This window comes from Pipistrellus kuhlii, unplaced genomic scaffold, assembly GCF_014108245.1.
Source record: "Pipistrellus kuhlii isolate mPipKuh1 unplaced genomic scaffold, mPipKuh1.p scaffold_m20_p_3, whole genome shotgun sequence".
NCBI lineage: Eukaryota > Metazoa > Chordata > Mammalia > Chiroptera > Vespertilionidae > Pipistrellus > Pipistrellus kuhlii.
In genome coordinates this window covers 182,628,267-182,649,166 of record NW_023425529.1, presented here as the reverse complement: position 1 = coordinate 182,649,166, position 20,900 = coordinate 182,628,267, and the positions used below count along the sequence as shown (strand labels likewise).

Below are 20,900 nucleotides of genomic sequence, written 5' to 3'. Positions count from 1 at the left end.
AAAAAAGTGGGACAAATTTTTTAAAACGCCGTGGGACAAATCATAATTTAGCATATAGATTTAGCAACTTATAATTTAGCATAGAAATTTTTAACAATTTGTCCCGCAGCGTTTTAAAAAAAGTCCCAATTTTTTTTCCAAAAATCGGGACTTTTTTAAAACGCCGCGGGACAAATTGTTAAAAATCGGGACTGTCCCACCAAAAGCGGGACGTCTGGTCACCTTATAAAGGCAACTTGAACACAGCTTCTCAAATGAATGGTGGTTTTCCCAAACCGTCTCATGTGCACGTCAGGCACGCTAACCGCGGCGCGCCCACCGCTGGCTCACCGGGCCGTCTCTGTCTTGCACCCGCAGGTGCGTCTGGAGTGGCCCACCGACCTGGCCATCAACCCCATGGACAACTCCATCTACGTGCTGGACAACAACGTGGTGCTGCAGATCACCGAGAACCGCCAGGTGCGCATCGCCGCCGGCCGGCCCATGCACTGCCAGGTGCCCGGCGTGGAGTACTCGGCGGGCAAGCTGGCCGTGCAGACCACGCTGGAGTCCGCCACGGCCATCGCCGTGTCCTACAGCGGCGTGCTCTACATCGCCGAGACCGACGAGAAGAAGATCAACCGCATCCGGCAGGTCACCACCGACGGCGAGATCTCCCTGGTGGCCGGCGTGCCATCCGAGTGCGACTGCAAGAACGACGCCAACTGCGACTGCTACCAGGCGGGCGACGGCTACGCCAAGGACGCCAGGCTCAGCGCCCCGTCGTCCCTGGCCGCGTCCCCCGACGGCACGCTGTACGTGGCGGACCTGGGCAACATCCGCATCCGGGCCGTGTCCAGGAACCGACCCTCCCTCAGCTCCGCGAACGCCTACGAGGTGGCCTCGCCTGCCGACCAGGAGCTCTACATCTTCGACGTCAACGGCACGCACCAGTACACGCTGAGCCTGGTCACCGGCGACTACCTGTACAACTTCAGCTACAGCAACGACAACGACATCACCGCCGTGACCGACAGCAGCGGCAACACCCTGCGCATCCGGCGCGACCCCAACCGCATGCCGGTGCGCGTGGTGTCCCCCGACAACCAGGTGATCTGGCTGACCATCGGCACCAACGGCTGCCTCAAGAGCATGACCGCACAGGGCCTGGAGCTGGTCCTGTTCACCTACCACGGCAACAGCGGGCTGCTGGCCACCAAGAGCGACGAGACCGGGTGGACCACCTTCTTCGAGTAAGTACGTCGGGATGACCCTCGGAGGATGCAGTATGGTGGTCTGAGAGTTGGACACACCAAGGATGAGAGAAAATCGTTGGCTGGCGGCCTCCTGTATACCCCCTCCTGGGGGTCGAGCCTGCAACCCCTGGGCATGTGCCCTGACCGGGAATTGAGCCGTGACCTTGGGGTTCGAGGGTCAGTGCTGCTCAACCACTGAGCCACACCAGCTGGGCTGCTTTCTTCCTTGGCAAACGCCCCTTTAGTGAAATGCATGTTACCAGCAGCTCGATTTTGTTGGGAACAAACCCTTCCACTGAATGACGTTAGAAACCTAGGATTGCAATAGGAAAGGAATGGATTGGAGCTATAAAATGGTGCCCGTGTGCCCCGTTTTTAAAGGGGCGGCAGGCCGTATTGCCACGGCGGGGGTCGGGGGAGATTACAGACAGAGTGTTCCCGTCAGGGGAGACTGGGCAGGAGAGCTCTGGGGCCGTAAGACCTGCCGGGAGTGGTGGTGCCGAGGGGTGCGGCCTGGGCGAAAGCAGGGGGCGCGCGGTCCAGGACTCAGGCCTGCGCTGCGGGCGTGTTTGAAGGTGTCGCTGGCTTTCCGTGCGGCCACCTCTGACACAGGAATGCCTTGTCGCGGCTGCAGGGGTCCTCCGAGGGCCTGCGAGCTAGAGAGGGAGAGACTCCTTGGCGGAGTTAAGTAGAAACCTGTGGTCGGCAAACTGCAGCTCTCGAGCCACAGGCGGCTCTTGGGCCCCCTGAGTTTTCAGCAAAGGCCAGCTTGGGAGCACCCTAATTAAGGTAATAACACTGTGCCTATCTGTTTAGTTTAAGTTTAAAAAATGTGGCTCTCCAAAGAAATGTCAGTCGTCGTCCTGTTGATATTTGGCTCTGTTCACGTATGAGTTTGCCGACCACGGGGTAAGTGAGCGTGTATACCTCACAATGGCGGGCGAGAGGCTGTTACACGCTAGTGTTAGTGGAAAAGCATTGCTCAACAGGTGGCGAGATGGAGGGACTTTCCTGGATTTCGCTGGCTGTTCACCTAAGGAAATGTGAACCTAAGCGACTCCAACAGATGGAAGGAAAGGGTATCGCTCTGCATGGGGGCGGGGGGACCCGGGGGGAGAGACAGGTCAGGCAGGTCTTTTGGGGGGTCCTCGCTCTGGGTCCAGGCTGCAGGGAGACTGTGTGCCCGACTAAGCAGCTCTCAGGGCAGGCTGGTGCCGGGTGGGGAAGACAGCGGAACATGACCCCGCCCCGAGGCCCTCGACTGCCCGGCCAGCCTGCGCTCCGGCCGCCTTCCCAGAACGGGCGAGAGCCCGAGAACCCGATCGGGGCTCACTCACCCGCCGGGCAGGCTCCCGTGGGCTCTGCCACGGCGAAGGGAGGAAGGTGTGGGCGCTGCCCAGACCGGCGTCCGTACAGAGAGTGCCTCGTTCGCAGACAGGCCCGCTCCGGTCCGGTCCGGCTGCCTCGGCCAACAGCCCTCCTCTCGGGTTCCCCGGCTGCTCCCGGTCCCTGCTCTGAGTCACACGGGTTTGTTCTCAGAGACAGAAGGTGAATTTTAAAAACATCTGATCAAAGGGGATCCAAAGGCTGTCCTCCCGGGGAGCACCCAGGACCACGGGTGATCCGCAGAACGCTGCCACGTGAGCAAAGGCGGACCCGTCGTCCGCTGACACGGGTGGCCACGGTCCGAGTCCGTCCGTCTCCCCGGGAGGGTCCCCCGCGGGGTCTTCACAGGTGGTGTCCCCCGCGTTCCCGTGACGACGGGAGAGGCAGGGCCGGTGAAATCCAGGGCAGCTGTGGGGCGGGAGCCGTGAGAGGCGTGATGAAGACACAGAGAGGGACCGGGAACTCCGAGTCTGTGAGGGAGAGAAAGCGTCCCCCTGGAGGAATACGTCCTTTCCACCGAGAATGGCCCTTATCCTCCTGCTTAGGAAACTTGAGAAGAGAGTGTAGAGCAGTGTGGTGGTCGCCAGAGGGAAGGGGGTTGGGGGAGAGGGGGGTCCCTAATATAAGGTGACAGGAGAAGATGTGGCTGTGGGAGGTGGGCACATGGTGCGATATACAGATCTTGTAACATAGAGACCCACACCCGAAACCTATATGTTCATGCTGACCAATGTCACCCCAATCAATTTAATTAAAGATTAAATGCTCCCCTTTCATCCCAGTTAAGAGAGAGAGAGAGAGAGAGAGAGAGAGAGAGAGAGAGAGAGAGAGAGAGAGAGAATACCCCACAAAGGCTAGAACAGCAAGGCGAGGCAAAAGCGCAACAAAAGCAGAGACAGCAGATAGACATCGGAGAAGGGCACTGTGATGAGTGAGCGAGCAGAGGCCCTGAGGCCTGGCAGCTCTTTCCCAGCCGGACTGTGAGGGGCATCGGAGCGAGAGGATGTGCTGGGCTGTGAACTGGGTGAAGTGGAAGCCCGGGGCTTGGGCCCCATCAATAGACGGCACTCGGGAAGCTGCTATTCTCTTCCAGTTCCCCGGGGCAGCCGCACTGTGCCGTCCCAGAGCGAGGGGAAGGTGCGCGCTCAGAGTGGAAGCATGCACTCAGACAGAAACCTGTGCCGAGTACACCAATACACGAATACATACATGTATGTGCACACATTAGTTCACAAAGCTGTATGTGTGTTCGGGTTGCACGGCCATACAGAGCAGAAGTTAGTCGGGCTTTAACATCGGATAGGACCGCGCATTGGGTCTGCTCTGTGGGCGATGTGGAGGAGCGCTGAGGAATTTCACATGGGCAGACAGGCTCCCTTTGAAACAGCGGACTGGATGCGCGGGCAGGTCTGGGTCACACTTCAAAGACCGGTTTGCCGGGAGGGTGCGCAGTGCCGGTGCCTCGCGCCCGCCGGCGAGGGTTTCCGTGTGAAACGGGCTTTGGCGCCTTCAAAGCATGTGTGACGTCCTCCGTCGGCACCGCTCTCGCACGAAGACAAACCCTCTCCCCGTTTGGTGCAGCGGATGGGGCTGCAGGGACACGGGTAGGAGAACCCCGTTTCCGACTTAACCCCGAGCCCCTCCCCGCCTCTGTCCTCAGCTACGACAGCGAAGGCCGCCTGACCAACGTCACCTTCCCCACGGGAGTGGTCACCAATCTCCACGGCGACATGGACCGGGCCATCACCGTGGACCTGGAGTCGTCCAGCAGAGACGAGGACGTCAGCATCACCTCCAACCTGTCCTCCATCGACTCCTTCTACACCATGGTCCAAGGTGAGCACGCCGCCTCCTGCAGGCCCGGGCCCGGCCCCGGAGGCAATGCGGCCGCCTCGTGGTCTCAGGGGGCCCGGGGCCCGGGGCAGGGGGCGTGGAGACCTCCAGAGGTCGTGAGGGAACGGCCTCATTTTTATTTTTGTTTTTTTAATATCTTTTTACTGATTTCAGACAGGGAGAGGGAGATAGAAACATCAACGATTAGCATCATTGATCAGCTGCCTCTCCTGCACACACCCCACTGGGCACGTGTCCTGATGGGGGACTGAACTGTGACTTCCTGGTTCATAGGTCGATGCTCACTCTTATATACACATTCTGAATGGTTATAAAGTCACTGTTCACTTTCCAAAGGTACAGGAATCTACAGGAATGAACACTTATTTCTGTCAATGCCTGTTTTCAAACAGATGCCCCTTCCGGTCCAGACGCTGCTGATAACGCAGCGATGCAATCACAGAACCAGGCATCATTCCCTGCACTGCCTGTTGCCTCTTTTGTACCATGAACTTTAGCCCCTGTGTGTCCCCATAAAAAAGGAGTCTAGTGGCTCTTTAGAGTACATTTCCTTTGTTCAATGCTTAGTCTGGCTTCACCCACTATTTCAGATCAGTCAAACCTGACAAGGAATGAGCACGAAGTGAGCTGTCAGCTGTTAGCGTGTGCATTCAGTTTTGGGGGACGCCGAACGCATTATATTATAAAGTTATGTGGCACAGAAAGCAGTATGTGAACCTGGAAACCTTCCATTCCCGTTTAACAAGGCAGTGTATCCCCACGCTTCACGGCGTCCTCAGACCCTGCCGGGGTCCCCGTCCTGGTGTCCTGAGCCGTCACCCTCACCGCCGGGCGTCCCGGGTTGGAGGCACGGCCTTGCGGAATCCGGGACACGGTCTCCGAAGGCCCCCGTGCTGTGGTCACTGGAGACTCTGTCCCAGTTCCAGACACGCACGTATGTCACATCTGCGCTTCGCGTTCTTCGCGCCGTAGGCATCTGGGCCCGAGGTCTCCGTTACATTGCACTCCTCAGAAAGCCCGTTTCCGGTGACAACTGCGTTTGTGTGGTCATCGCCTCAGGAGGAGTTGCTAACTCTGAGTTAAACTTCTTCGTCCCCTTTTCTTTTGTTAACTAACTCCGTCAGGCAGTCTGCACCATCATCTGACGTTGGTATTGCTTGGATCCATTTATTCTCCAAGTCGTCTATGTCCGTGGTTGGCAAACCGGGGCTTGTGAGCCACAACCGCCATGTGCCGCACTGCTGGCTGACTGGGTTTGCCGACCACTGGTCTACGTCAGGCGAGCATTTTAAGCTGAAGCGGTAGCTTACAACGTGAAGGGTCTGGGGTACCAAATGTGCCGTGAGCCTCTTCTTTTTAAAGTCCATCTCAGGCGAATTATTGCCTCATAGTTGGGGTAGAGAAGGTATAGCTATTAAATCTTTTCCACATTCTTTGGTAAAAGGTACAGGGAGTGGGGGAGGAGAGTCCCCCAGACCCTGGAGGTGACACCCGCCTCCGGCAGAGCGCAGACTCGGCTCTTTGCAGGACGCTCACTGCCGACCCTCAGAGGCTGAGCCCCCGTTTAGCTCGTCAGGCGGGTGAGGAAAGGACCCACTGACGTGGAGAAGCCTGTAACCTCCCCCGACCTTTCCTCCCGTAGTCGGCGCACCTGGTGCGCGGGGAATGCCAGGAATCAGGGTTGTCTCACTGTCCTCCAAGCGGCCGTCCTTACCCGTCGTTACTTCCTTATGCATGCAGTCCGGTCGGCATGCCAGAGATCGGTGTCCCCTCCCGAGGCGGCTCCGGCCGGGTGGGCTCACGCGCTCTGCTGCTTGTCCGCAGACCAGCTGAGGAACAGCTACCAGGTCGGCTACGACGGCTCCCTGAGGATCATCTACGCCAGCGGGCTCGACTCCCACTACCAGACGGAGCCGCACGTGCTGGCCGGCACCGCCAACCCCACCATGGCCAAGAGGAACATGACCCTGCCCGGGGAGAACGGCCAGAACCTGGTGGAGTGGCGGTTCCGGAAGGAGCAGGCCCAAGGGAAGGTCAACGTCTTCGGCCGAAAGCTCAGGGTACGTGCCGGAGGGCGGTGTCAGTCGCTGTCAGTGGTTCTTCCTGGGAAGTCGGGGAATGGCATGGAGCACAGCCTCCATGATGGCCCCCAACTGCTTCTGCCTGCCAGCCTGACCACCCCCTAACCACTTCCCTGCCAGCCTGATCACCCCCTAACCACTTCCCTGCCAGCCTGATCACCCCCTAACCACTTCCCTGCCGGCCTGATCAACACCTAACTGCTCCCCTGCCGGCCTGATTGCCCCTAACTGCCCTCCCCTGCAGGCCTGATCTCCTCCCCCACCACCAACTGCCCTCCCTGCAGGCCTGGTCCCCCACAACTCCCCTCCCCTGCAAGCCGCCCCCAAGTGGACACAAGATGGCCTGCAGGGGAGGGCAGTTGTGGACAATCAGGTCAGCAGGACAGGGCAGTTGGGAGGGACCAAGCCTGCAAGGGAGGGCAAGTTGGGGGTGACCAGGCCTGCAGGGGAGGATAGTTGGGGGGGACTAGGCCCACAGTAGAAGGCAGTTGCCCTCCCCTGCAGGCCTGGTACCGCCCCCCCAAATGCTCTCCCCTGCCGGCCTGATTACCCCCAACTGCCCTCCCATGCAGGCCTGGTCACCCCCAACTGCCCTGCCCTGCTGACCTGATTCCCCACAACTGCCTTCCCCTGTAGGCCATCTTGTGTCCACATGGAGGTGGCCATCTTGGACCACATGAGAGTGGCCATCTTGTGTATTGGAGTGAAGGTCAATTTGCATATTACCCTTTTATTAGATAGGCTTTTTTAAAGTACAGTTTGGGCACATGGGAAAGTATCAGCGTCAGACCTAACACCCGCCTCCTCACTACTGATGTAATGTTTCAGAGGACTGTAATGACATTCCTGCCCATGCTGGTGACCTTGACCTTTGCCGTGTTCTCTGCGTGACCACGTCACACCGCGCCGAGTACATCTCGGAAGCACGCGGTGGTGTGGGACGCCCATGTAGTGCTCAGTCTAAGACAACACAGACTCCGTGCTGAACCACAGGTCCCAGGAAAACCACCTTCAGACGAACTGAGCCTGACCCATTCCCAGGCGTCTGTTGAAATGTCACGTGTTGAATCACAGTGGCTGGTGGCTGGGAAAGTAAGAATGGTTCAAGCCGTGGCTTATGTAACAGACTCTGTTTTGTGTACTCACGACAGTAAACCTACGTTTGCCCCGCTGTGTGTGTGTGTGTGTGTGTGTGTGTGTGTGTGTAGCCTCCTGCTGTTTCAGCCCATTCATAATTGACGGTGATGTGGGTTCCAGCTTACACTCACCTGCCCTGCAGAGGGCTACCGTCCCGCAGTTTATTTAATGCCGCCCCCATCACCCAGCTGAGCAGTTCTCCCCGGTGCCCGGGGGAGGGCCCGGGGCCGTCTGCCGCGATGTCCTGTTTCCCCGGTCCTATCCTCTGAACCAGCTTGAAGGCAGACGTGTTGCGGTGCCGTTCTGACCGGTCACTCGGGTTTCCCGAGTTTAACTGCAGGGGCTCTGAGCAAACGCCAGGCTGTCGTCCTGCTTAATGAAACCTGTTAGAGGTGCAGTTCATCTGCCGCCTCGCACGGGCCCCCGGGAAGTCGGGGAATTAATTACTGACAGAGAGAATCCATCGCCATCAGCGTGTGTAAGCCGCGGCGGGGCGCCGGGGGCGGGGGCCGCGTCGGCGTGACTCGCCGTGTCGTCCCCGCGGCTGTTCCCGCAGGTCAACGGCAGGAATCTCCTCTCCGTGGACTTCGACCGCACCACCAAGACGGAGAAGATCTACGACGACCACCGCAAGTTCCTGCTGCGCATCGCCTACGACAGCTCGGGGCACCCCACGCTCTGGCTGCCCAGCAGCAAGCTGATGGCCGTCAACGTCACCTACGCGTCCACGGGCCAGATCGCCAGCATCCAGCGCGGCACCACCAGCGAGAAGGTGGACTACGACGGCCAGGGCCGCATCGTGTCCCGCGTCTTCGCCGACGGCAAGACCTGGAGCTACACGTACTTGGAGAAGGTGGGTCTGCTGCCACTCCCGGGCCCAGCCCCGTGCGCTCGGGGGGGGGGGGGGTTCGACTCCCGGTCAGGGCACATGCCCGGGTTGTGATCTCGATCCCCAGTGGGTGTGCGTACAGAAGGCAGCCGATGGGCGATCCTCTCTCATCCCTGATGTCTCCTCTCTCCCTCTCCCTTCCTCTGTGAAATCAATAAAAACATACCTTTAAAAAAAAATCATTTCCCCGGGGGGCGTGTCTCCGCGTGTCCATGGCCCCCACCCCTGCGCCAGGTAACGGTGCCCTCTCATTGCTCCCCGCCCCCGCCCCTGCGCCGGGTAACGGCGCCCTCTCGTTGCAGTCCATGGTGCTGCTGCTGCACAGCCAGCGCCAGTACATCTTCGAGTACGACCTGTGGGACCGGCTGGCGGCCATCACCATGCCCAGCGTGGCGCGCCACACCATGCAGACCATGCGCTCCATCGGCTACTACCGCAACATCTACAACCCGCCCGAGAGCAACGCCTCGGTCATCACCGACTTCACGGAGGAGGGGCTGCTGCTGCAGACAGCCTTCCTGGGCACCAGCCGGCGCGTGCTCTTCAAGTACCGCCGGCAGACGCGGCTCTCCGAGGTCCTCTACGACAGCACGCGCGTCAGCTTCACCTACGACGAGGCGGCCGGCGTGCTCAAGACGGTGAACCTGCAGAGCGAGGGCTTCATCTGCACCATCCGCTACCGGCAGGTCGGGCCCCTCGTCGACCGGCAGATCTTCCGCTTCAGCGAGGACGGCATGGTCAACGCGCGCTTCGACTACAGCTACGACAACAGCTTCCGCGTCACCAGCATGCAGGGCGTCATCAACGAGACGCCGCTGCCCATCGACCTCTACCAGTTCGACGACATCTCGGGCAAGGTGGAGCAGTTCGGCAAGTTCGGCGTCATCTACTACGACATCAACCAGATCATCTCCACGGCCGTGATGACCTACACCAAGCACTTCGACGCCCACGGCCGCATCAAGGAGATCCAGTACGAGATCTTCCGCTCGCTCATGTACTGGATCACCATCCAGTACGACAGCATGGGCCGCGTCACCAAGCGCGAGATCAAGATCGGGCCCTTCGCCAACACCACCAAGTACGCCTACGAGTACGACGTGGACGGCCAGCTGCAGACCGTGTACCTCAACGAGAAGATCATGTGGCGCTACAACTACGACCTCAACGGCAACCTGCACCTGCTGAACCCCAGCAGCAGCGCCCGCCTCACACCGCTGCGCTACGACCTGCGGGACCGCATCACGCGCCTCGGGGACGTGCAGTACCGGCTGGACGAGGACGGCTTCCTGCGGCAGCGGGGCACCGAGATCTTCGAGTACAGCTCCAAGGGGCTGCTCACGCGCGTCTACAGCAAGGGCAGCGGCTGGACCGTGGTCTACCGCTACGACGGCCTGGGCCGGCGCGTGTCCAGCAAGACCAGCCTCGGGCAGCACCTGCAGTTCTTCTACGCCGACCTCACCTACCCGACGCGCATCACCCACGTCTACAACCACTCCAGCTCCGAGATCACCTCCCTCTACTACGACCTGCAGGGCCACCTGTTCGCCATGGAGATCAGCAGCGGCGAGGAGTTCTACATCGCCTCCGACAACACGGGCACGCCGCTGGCCGTCTTCAGCAGCAACGGGCTCATGCTGAAGCAGGTGCAGTACACGGCCTACGGCGAGGTCTACTTCGACTCCAACGTGGACTTCCAGCTGGTCATCGGCTTCCACGGCGGCCTGTACGACCCGCTCACCAAGCTCATCCACTTCGGGGAGCGGGACTACGACATCCTGGCGGGGCGGTGGACGACGCCCGACATCGAGATCTGGAGGCGGATCGGGAAGGACCCGGCCCCCTTCAACCTGTACATGTTCCGGAACAACAACCCCGCGAGCAAAATCCACGACGTGAAGGACTACATCACAGGTGAGCGCGGCCGCGAGGCCCGGCCGGGGACGGGATCGCTGTAATCCTCGGGGGGAAGGCGCGGGCCGACTGCGGTTGCTTTCTTTCTTAACGTGGTGCTCGACTGGTGCCAAACCAAATGCCTCTTGCGTGTATTCATTTCTCTGTGGAACCACAGAGAAACCAAAAAGGGAAACGGAGGCATGGTTTGCCCCTTCTGTTCTGCCTGCCGATGCCCAAGGCCACGGTTTTCTGAAATGACATGGGATTCGGTCTCTGAAGGGAAGTGACCTGGAGAGGCAGAATCCATGGAACTTGGGGTTCCGGGCCCACCCCCCTCCCCCTCCTGCCAGCTGTGTGGCTTTGTAGACAAGTCCTGTCAATTTTAATGGAAAGGAAAGGATGGATGTGACATGCAGCACAAGGCGGCTCAACATGCCATCCCTGGGAGGGGTGTGACTAACACTCCACCACCACCACCTCAGGGTAACTGAGGAACCGTTGCTCCCATCAGTTGCTCAGCCAGGGGACCCTATGTCTGTCCTCACCCCTGACCCCTCCCACTGCCATCTTCGTTGCCCTGGGGTGCAGGCAGTCCCGAACCACTGATAGATACGCTGGTCTGCGGGGCACAGATGTAAGAGCTTCCCAGGGTTAGAGCATGGTCCGATTTAAAGCATCAGATCCCATTCTGCCCCCTTGAAACAGACGGGCCCAGCAGGCATGCCCTCCTTCCCTTACGTAGCTGCCTTCCTCACTCCTCCTCCATGCGAGGACTCAATCCTTCTGCCTCCGCCTTCCATTCCCGAGCTGCACTCCACTGTTATAGTTCCCTGCGGGGTGTTCCCTGTTTGTCTTTTGTTTTGTCTTCCGTTTGGTTCGGTTTAGTTTGGGGTTTTCTGTGGTGGATAGATGCTCCTTCGGGCTGTCACTTCCTTGCTCAGCATTGCCGGTGCCCCAAGATGTCTGTTTTCCCAGTCCTCAGGACGGCTCTTCCGGTGCTGCCTGTCTGTTCTGTGTCTGCCTCCGCTTCCCGCGGATTCCCAAAGCGGTCCGCAGCCCTCCGCCACGTGAGCCCGCTGGGAGTCCCTTCGGTCGGTGTCCCCACGGCCGCCTCCTCGGGGTTCTCCCGTCTGCCTCCATGCTCATGTCCCGTCACTGCGGCAGTGCTTCTCACTCTTAACACCCTCTGATTCTCACGGCTACACGGCATGGTTTGCAGTAGGAGAGTCCTTACCTCCAACACTCCACCAGCCGTGAGAAAGGGTTTTCTCTAAATACAAGACAGATGAACGATAGACAGATAGATATCCCTTTCTGTCCTACATGATGAACGTGGGGGTTCTCTCTCCCACCTCCGCCACCCCCATTTAAAAGAGGGAGAATACCGCTGACTTTGGAGCCATATGATACCTGGGCGAAGAGCCGGCCGGCCTGGCAATGGGATGAATTGGTTCCCTACAGAAGGAGACAGGAGACAAGTGCCGCCAGCATTGTGGCGGGCAGCGAACCCCGGGGTATGTGAGAGGTGTTGACGGGCTGGCTGGAAGGCGGGGACGCCCCACAGCTCCCGATCTCCTCTCTCCTGGCAGCGTGGGCTGCAGGGAATGCCACGGCAGCAGTTCCTTAAACACATTCAGAGAGAGGGGGACCAGCATAAACTCTGTTCGGTGAAACGGTTTCCCGTTTCCCAGCTTAATACATAAAACCATCTACACCCTCCCCGCCTCCTGGGGCTGCACGCCTGCTGGGCGGGCCTGCGAGAGCCTCGCCCTCTCCTGAGCTCCCTGGCTTCGGGGTCGCGTGAAGCGCTTTTAACCACCAGCGTAAAGGTTCCCAGCTTTTCTCCCCAAAAAGCGTGTTCCCGCCCGTGCAGAGGGCGCCTTCGACGGCCTCGCTGGGGGTGGCCAGCAGGGCTGCGCCCCGGGCCAGCTTTCCACATCCGTCCCTGACGAAGTACCTGCCGGGGTTTTCCACCCTCTCCACTCAGGGCTCTGATTCTGAGAAGACGGGTCAGGGGCTGCTGCATATCCTCGGGCCACGCCTTCTGCTGGAAGGCCAGCCTCTGCTGACCACACCACACGTTCCATTTGCCTTCCACAGCCCTGGTCTTCCCCGCCCCCCCGCCCCCCCGCCCCCCCTCCCCCACCCCCCGCGGCTGCACCGTCCTGCCTGGTTCCATCGCCATCACCCTTGCGGGAGGCAGCCGGCGCACGTGGCCGAGTATTCCATTCCGTCTGTCCCCCTGCGAGTCTGTGACTCCGCGTCTCCCACGGCCCTTGCCGGGGTTACAGTCCTCACGTCCGAAAGGGGAGAGTGGGTTTTGAACTGTAGGGTGCCGGTGAACAGGTGCGCTCTTCCCGGTTGTCATGTGTGAACCCGGGCCTTGCTCTCAGGTAAGAACTTGAACGTGGGAGAGCACGGAATGAGCCCTAACGCCTGTGCTCTGTGACGTTCCCTCCCAGATGTGAACAGCTGGCTGGTGACGTTCGGCTTCCACCTGCACAACGCCATCCCCGGGTTCCCCGTCCCCAAGTTTGACCTGACGGAGCCCTCCTACGAGCTGGTGAAGAGCCAGCAGTGGGACGACGTCCCGGTAAGAACCGAAAAGGCGGAGCTGGGAGAGGGGGCAGATGTCCCACGGGGGCCCTGTTTCCCCGTATTCCATCAGACCGTGCTTGTGAAACCAGTACCAAAAACAGCTTTCCGATTTCTGGCTCTTTGAGGGAAGAAAAACACAACATTTCTGCTCAGCAAACTAGGGGCCCATGCCACAGGCTTCAGTCTGTTCTTAGCGATGGTAATAAAAGCGTGGAAAGACATTATCAAAAGGTAATAAAGAACCCTATGAAAGCACATTTATGGCCCTTGGGACCTGAAGGCAAAGACACAATGAACGAGAGGGCAGGGGGTCCCTGTTACAATGAGCAGCCCACAGACACCACTGCAGAGTTCGCCTTTTACCAAAGAGTGACCGTGTTTCGGGGGAAACGATGAAAAAGGAGAGAGAGAATGCAGGCTCCCCGTGCCTCGGTGCGCGTGGAATTTTCCGGACAATAACAGATCCGGGAGCCTGGAACTCGTTCTGAGAAATAAAAGGGGAAAGAGAATGGGAAAATGGCAAAGCCAATGCTGCCATTTCAGAAAACGCTCCTTTTAATTCGCACCATTCAAAGGTCAGGAAAGAATACACAACAAGACAACAGAATTCTAGCTTACAGCAAGAATAAATAAAGATCAAGAAAGTGGGCTTCCCCGTAACGGTGAGACGAGAGTGCAGTTTCTTACAAAGACTCATCCGCCCGCCCCTTGAGCAATTTCCTGTAATTTCAATGACCACAAAGAGAAAAGACAGCCGTGGCTCTCACACACACACACACCCACCACACACACACACAGCACATATACCACGTCAGTACCTCTGTTTTCTGGTACATGTTTCATAACAAAAATGCAGTTTCCTTTTGCAGATGTCATCTCTACATTTCAAAAAGCAAAAGCCCACCGGCGTCCGGGGCCAGGGGGCCGTTTTAACATTTCTAATTGCACACGCCTCCCCGCTGAGGGCGGCGCTGTGCAGACACACTGGAGTTTCCCGGTGCATTTGAACACCTGTGTCCTGATTGTGTGCGACTCCCCGTTATGTCTGAAAACACTTAGGTCTGACTGGCTCTCTCTGGAGCCACGTGCCCCGTAAGGACAGCTTAGGGGATCTCCGGCAGAGATGCGGAGGCCGCCCCCCGTGCGTGCGGAGAACAAATGTTCTTTCACGGCCGCAAACAGACCAGATGTTTCCATTTGGGGAACACCGGCCAGACAGACATCTGGTAGGACAGGAAATGGCTGGGGTAAGATGCCCCCCTGGTTTAAATCGTTTGCCAGGCCCTCGCCGGTTTGGCTCAGTGGATAGATCGTCCGCCTGGGGACTGGAGGGTCCCAGGTTTGATTCCGGTCAAGGGCATGTACCTTGGTTGTGGCCACATACCCAGTAGGGAGTGTGCAGGAGGCAGTTGATGGATGTTTCTCTCTCATGTTTCTAACTCTCTCTCCATCTCCCTCTCTGTAAAAAAATAAATAAAATATATTTTAAAATAATAATAAATAAAATCACTGGCCAGTGTAGCCTGTGCCCTGTCCCTGAGTCTCCAAAAAAATAAATGTTTGTTCCCAAAGTATTAAATCCCCATCCTCGGCTGACCCACGGCGCACTGAGCCTGGTACGTTTCAGTTCAGCCGTCTCACTGGTGAAATGCTCCTGAGATCGCGTTCCCGGGGCGGGGGCGGGGTTTACAGGTCAGAGCATGTGCCTGGGGCGCAGTGAGCACCCCCAGCCTTGCACATCCTGTCTGCTGCCTGCTCCCCAGCCTTCCCGGGGGAGGGACGGCGCTGCTGGGAGGACGGACCCGTTAAACCGGGCACCCCAGATGGGACGGACGCAGGAGACGGGCCTCTAGAAATGGAAAGAGAAAAGCTGAGGCGTGAGCATTCTGCCCGTGTGAGAAGCTAAAAAGCCCTGAATGCACGGCGGCGTGCGCGCTTCCTGCCTTTCAGAGCGCATTCGGGTCCCCTGGAGGGCTGTGCCTCTGGACTGCATTCCTCCACTCAGGGTGGGTTTTTTTAAGCCTTTCATCTCCAAAGAACGGATGGAGGTTTTAACAAATGCCTTGGAAGGCCAACCGAAGGGCTTGTATGCATGCGTATAAGTACAACCAATGGACACAAAACTCTGGGGAGGGAGAGCATCTAGGGGGAGGGGGGGGCGGGGGCATGGTAAGATATGCACACAGATAATAATTTAATTTCAAAAATAAAAAATAAATAAAAATAGCCAAAACCGGTTTGGCTCAGCAGATAGAGCGTGGGCCTGGGGACTAAGAGGTCCTGGGTTCGATTCCAGTCAAGGGCATGTACATTGGTTGCGGGCACATCTCCAGGGGGGGTGTGCAGGGGGCATCTGTTCGATGATTCTCTCTCATCGATGTTTTTAACTCTCTATCCCTTTGCTTTCCTCTCTGTAAAAGACATCAATAAAATATATTGAAAGCCGAAACCGGTTTGGCTCAGTGGATAGAGCATCAGCCTGTGGACTGAAAGGTCCTGGGTTCGATTCCAGTCAAGGGCATGTACCTTGGTTGCAGGCACATTCCCAGTAGGAGGTGTGCAGGAGGCAGCTGATCTACGATTCTCTCTCATCGATGTTTCTAGTTCTCTATTCCTCTCTCTTCCTCTCTGTAAAAAAAAATCAATAAAATATATTTAAATATACACATATATTTAAAAATAAATAACAAAAATAAAAAAAAATGCCTTGGAGCTCTCTCCAGATCCCTTCCCCGTCCTGTCCAGGGTACGCAGGCCACCAGGCAGCCAGGCCCCTGTCCCCCCCGGCCCCAGAGCCTCAGCCCCTCTCTAACCCCCCTCCTCTCCCCCTCTCCCTCCCGCAGCCCATCTTCGGCGTGCAGCAGCAGGTGGCGCGGCAGGCCAAGGCCTTCCTGTCGCTGGGGAAGCTGGCGGAGGTGCCGCCGGCCAGCCGGCGCGGCGGCGGCGGGGGCGCGCCGTCCTGGCTGTGGTTCGCCACGGTGCGCTCGCTGCTGGGCAAGGGCGTCATGCTGGCCGTGAGCCGCGGCCGCGTGCAGACCAACGTGCTCAACGTGGCCAACGAGGACTGCATCAAGGTGGCGGCCGTGCTGAACCACGCGCTGTACCTGCAGGACCTGCACTTCACCGTGGAGGGCCGCGACACGCACCACTTCATCAAGACCAGCTCGCCCGAGGCCGACCTGGGCGCGCTGCGCCTCACCAGCGGCCGCCGCGCGCTCGAGAACGGCGTCAACGTGACGGTGTCGCAGTCCACCACCGTGGTCAACGGCCGCACGCGCCGCTTCGCCGACGTGGAGCTGCAGTTCGGCGCGCTGGCGCTGCACGTGCGCTACGGCGCGTCGCTGGACGAGGAGCGCGCGCGCGTGCTGGAGCAGGCGCGGCAGCGCGCGCTCGCGGGGGCCTGGGCGCGCGAGCAGCGGCGCGTGCGCGACGGCGAGGAGGGCGCGCGGCCCTGGACGGAGGGCGAGAAGCGGCAGCTGCTGAGCGCCGGCAAGGTGCAGGGCTACGACGGCTACTACGTGCTGTCCGTGGAGCAGTACCCCGAGCTGGCCGACAGCGCCAACAACATCCAGTTCCTGCGGCAGAGCGAGATCGGCAAGAGGTAACCCCTGGTCCCCGGCACGGGCGCGGGGGCAGGCGCAGGGGCTGGGGGCGCGCACGGCCCCCGCGCCCTCCACGGCTCAGATCTGTCTGTAGCACAATCCGACCGACCGACCGACCGACCGACCGACAGGGACTCCCTCCAGCGGCGCAGAAGAGCCTTCCGCCAGAAGGAGACCGCTATGTTCAAGGAGAAAAAAAAAAACATTTCAAGGAAGAGAAAAAATAAAAGACACACACACACACAGAAAACCCCTTTTCTGAAGGACCTTAAAGGTGATCGGCTTTAACGAATATGTTTACATACGCATATCGCTGCACTCAGTAAAAGGAACGAATAAGGAGAGGACAACGGACAAAAGGCCCTCCCGCTTGGCCCGGGGCCATCTGTTCCCTGGGGGGCGCTGACTCCGAGAGGGTAACAATGAGGACAGTGCTTCCCGGGGTCGACCTTGGCCTGCAGGGAAGCAGTCTCTGCCTAGGGTGTGATATATATAGAGAGACATATATATCTGTGTTCATGTTAAAGCGGGGGACGGAATTCTAGGCAACCCGACTGCGCGCCCGGGCTGCTTATAACGGGACGTGGGCACACGTGACTTGTGCTCCGAGGGGGACTGACCTCCTGCTGCATTTCGCAATGCTCCCGGGGTTTGCCCCAGGGGCCAAAAAAAAACACACAAAAACAAAAACTGGCAGATACAATCCTTGCCACTGATAAGCAAAGGAAACCCTGATTTTTTTGTAAATTATGTGAGACGAGTTGTTTATGGATTTTTTATATGAATTACAATTTACTGTACATCAAATATTAGTCTCAGAGGAGTTAATTTATGTAAAGTGTTTAAAAAAGTTTATACTTAAAAAAATAAAACGATAAAAACATGTGACCTGTGTGATTTTTTTAAGAAATTAAAAAAAAAAAAAAAAGGATTGCACCTTTTGTTACCGGTTATAGCTGTACAGTATAAAGGACTATATTGTAGAGATATAACGGCTCACGCCTATAACATCCAGAAGTGTTCATATTTTTGTATTCAGTTGAAAAAGTCGTGCAGCTTTCTAACGCTAGGCGGGTAGGACAGTGCGGTCCTGGGTGGGTGGCGAACCAGAGAGCTGCTCCTCCTCCCCTCTCTCTCAGGCCGCTGTCCTCGCCGACAGTCACCGGGAGGCACCGTAGGACACTAAGGCTGGTGGAAGGTAATGGAAGGTACGAAATAAAAAACAGCAGGCAGGAGGCGTTCCCGCTGCCATCCCTGGGCCCTCAAAGACCGTGGGGGGTGGATGGAATTTAACCACAGGGTTCCTCCAAGCTCCATTCCTTGGTGGAGCCGGGACACCACTCCGGGTGCTCCAGGAAACCGTGAGAAGGAAAGGATCCGATGTGGCCAAGACCATAAACGTGTCTTGAGGTCAAGGGAAGACGGCAGAAAACCCAGCAGGTGGGAGAGAGCCACATGGGGGAGGTCCGAGTCCCTCGCTAGCCTTGTGTGTGGATCCCAGGGCCACCAAGAGGGACCCCAAAGGCGAGACCAAAGCTCCCGTAAGCCCACAGGCCCCAGCCACCCAGGGAGCCGTTTTAAACGGCCACCGGCCGCACCTCCGTGCCCGCTCGGCCGCTCTCGCCAACCTCTTCCGTGAGCGCTAAATTCAGCCACAAAAATATTTTTTAGAAAAAGATTTCCCAGTTCATTGAGCTATAGTACACACTGTTTCCCTCCCTGTATAATGGTGATAAAATATAGCGAGTGAACATGTCGTAACTATAAAGGTTCCAGTGACGTATTGAAAATAATTTTCTAACCGCTATGTATGTATCACATACCCGAAGTTGCACAGTAGGCGTGTTTATTCAAACAGGTTTGGCTGGGAAGCGTCTCCAATAGCTGCTGAATGGACCGTCTCAGTGCTATGACTTGTCTGTGTGTGTTTGGTAGAGCATACTGAGGTCATTAATCTCCTAACGAATGCTGGTATTTTATTAGAATGAAAGCACAGAGTAGCGTTGGTATTTTTTATTCTGGAGATCCTTTGCGAGCGTTACGAAGCCCCAATCTAGAAAACTATGAGATTTCAGACCCACCCCGACATGGCTGTTCCCCGCTTTCTGTTCTCGCTGCTGGCTTGGGCGCCTCGGTGGGACTGTGTAGCATGCTGTACGTACTTTTGGTTGAAATGGGCGCTGAGTCTGACTTCTCAGAAACGACCCTGAGAAGTGAAATCCTAATCTTGCCCTCCTCCCCACACGGACTGGTCCATCCCACTGGCCCATGACCACAGATTTACAGTCCCTCCTGGTGCTTATTTTAGATGAAGTCAAATCAACCCAATCCATGTCTTGTTCATAGGTATCATGAGCCTATTTCTTTCTTAAAAAAAAAAAAAAAAAAAAAATGACTTGTGATCTGGACGAGCTTTTCTGAGAAACAGTGACCTTGGGGAATCTGTAAACAAAAGACCGTTTTCTAAGAGTTGAAGGTGCGGGGGGGACTGTGTCATGAAAAAAGAATTAGGTGACAGGAAAAAAAATAAATAAAAAAGAAATTGATATTCAAAGTATTTTAGGCAAAGCTGAGTCCAAATGCTTTCATGATATTTTGAGATGTAAATTTTGTCTGATTTGTATTGTTCTTTTCATTTGCCTTCTTAACTTTCTATGTGACCTGAATTTTCCATAACTTGATGACTATAGATTGCATCTAGGCGTTCCAATAAAAGCCAACCCGATGTGTGCGTCTTTTATATCTTTTTTCCAAAAGGAATAAATCAATCAATCCAGGGCTGGCCGGCACTGCTGCTGTGTGTGAGCGGAGCGGAGGACACACCCATCTACAGCTGCTGGGGCAGTGCCTCATCGGTAGCCCAGCTGGTAATCGCTCTCAGCCAGGTTTTTGTGTCCATGCCCTCTGGCCAGCCCGCCATCTCAGCAGAGTGCACCTGGCAGGGGACCTCCCATGGCCTACTTCAGGGAAACACTCAATACACGCCTGCAACGCCAAACATTACCACTGGGAAGAAGAATACCAAATAATTCTACCTAATAAAAGGGTAATAGGCAAATTAATCATCATGCCATGCCCTTAAGCCACGCCCACTGGCCAATCAGAGCAAGTATGCAAATAAACCCAACCATGATGGCTACAGCCGCAGAGAGCAGGAGGGAGGCATTTCCCCAGAAATGGAGGAAGCCAAGCTTTCCACCTGCCCTTGGGCCTAAGCCTCCACATAAGGCTACAAAGTTTCAATTATAGAAGGTAAACAAATCCAAACAGAAACTGCTGCAGCTACTGAGCAAGCAGGAGGCTTGGCTCCAATCCAGGCTACAACATTTCAATTGTAGAAAGTAAATAAATTCCAGATACCAGAGCCTCCACTTGGGTCACTGGGGGGCGTGGCCGGCCTGCAAACCACCACAGGCTCCTCACCCCAAGGGAACCCCAACCCTGATCCGGGACACCCTTCAGGGCAAACCAGCTGACCCCCACCCATGCACCAGGCCTCTGTTCTATCTAATAAAAGAGTAATATGCAAAATTAACCATCACTCCAACACACAAGATGGCTGCCCCCATGTGGTCAAAGATCCTGCCCCTATGTGGACAGAAGATGGCCAGTAGGGGAAGGCAGTTGGGAGGAACCAGGCCTGCAAGGGAGGGCAGTTGTGGGTGATCAGGCAAGTAGGGCAGGGCAGTTGGGAGGCACCAGGCCTGCAAGGGAGGGCAGTTGAAGGCGATCAACCCTGTACAGGAGGGCATTTAGGGGTGGCCTGGCTAGCAGAGGAGGGAAGTTGGGGGCAAAGGGCTGGCAGGGGAGCAGTTAGACATCAATCAGGCTGGCATGGGAGTGGTTAGGGGTGATTAGGCTGGCAGGCAGAAGCGGTTAGGGACAATCAGGAAGGCAGGCAGGCGAGCAGTTGGGAGCCAGCAGTCCTGGATTGTGAGAGGGATGTCCGACTGCCTGTGTAGGCCTGATCCTGGTGGGCAATCGGACATCCCTCTAGGGGTCCCAGATTGGAGAGGATGCAGGCTCAGCTGAGGGACAACCCCACACACACACACACACAAATTTCATGCACCAGGCCTCTGGTAATAATAATAATACTGCCTGAGAGCAGGCTGGCTGTTTCGGTGGTCCTGGCACTGCGTGCTTAATGGAGACACTTGATTAGTGTGGTAGTGGGGGCCTGGCAGCTCCCAGCCCGGAGACCCCCAAACCCGCGTGGAGA

General features: G+C 57.1%; 1 protein-coding gene across 10 annotated transcripts in view; it reads left to right on the top strand.

Moving 5' to 3' along the window:
- Nucleotides 1–19,403, top strand: part of TENM3 (teneurin transmembrane protein 3) — a 367,962-nt gene extending 348,559 nt beyond the window's left edge. For all 10 annotated transcript variants that reach the window (XM_045588987.1, XM_045588983.1, XM_036456870.2 and 7 more), the window contains 7 exons: nt 358–1,232; nt 4,282–4,457; nt 6,300–6,535; nt 8,250–8,546; nt 8,885–10,496; nt 12,941–13,071; nt 15,920–19,403. In XM_045588987.1, coding sequence (XP_045444943.1) covers nt 358–1,232; nt 4,282–4,457; nt 6,300–6,535; nt 8,250–8,546; nt 8,885–10,496; nt 12,941–13,071; nt 15,920–16,681 — 4,089 coding nt within the window. In that variant the 3' untranslated portion in view covers nt 16,682–19,403. The remainder of the gene's footprint in view (nt 1–357; nt 1,233–4,281; nt 4,458–6,299; nt 6,536–8,249; nt 8,547–8,884; nt 10,497–12,940; nt 13,072–15,919) is intronic.
- The last annotated feature ends 1,497 nt before the right edge of the window (nt 19,404–20,900 follow it).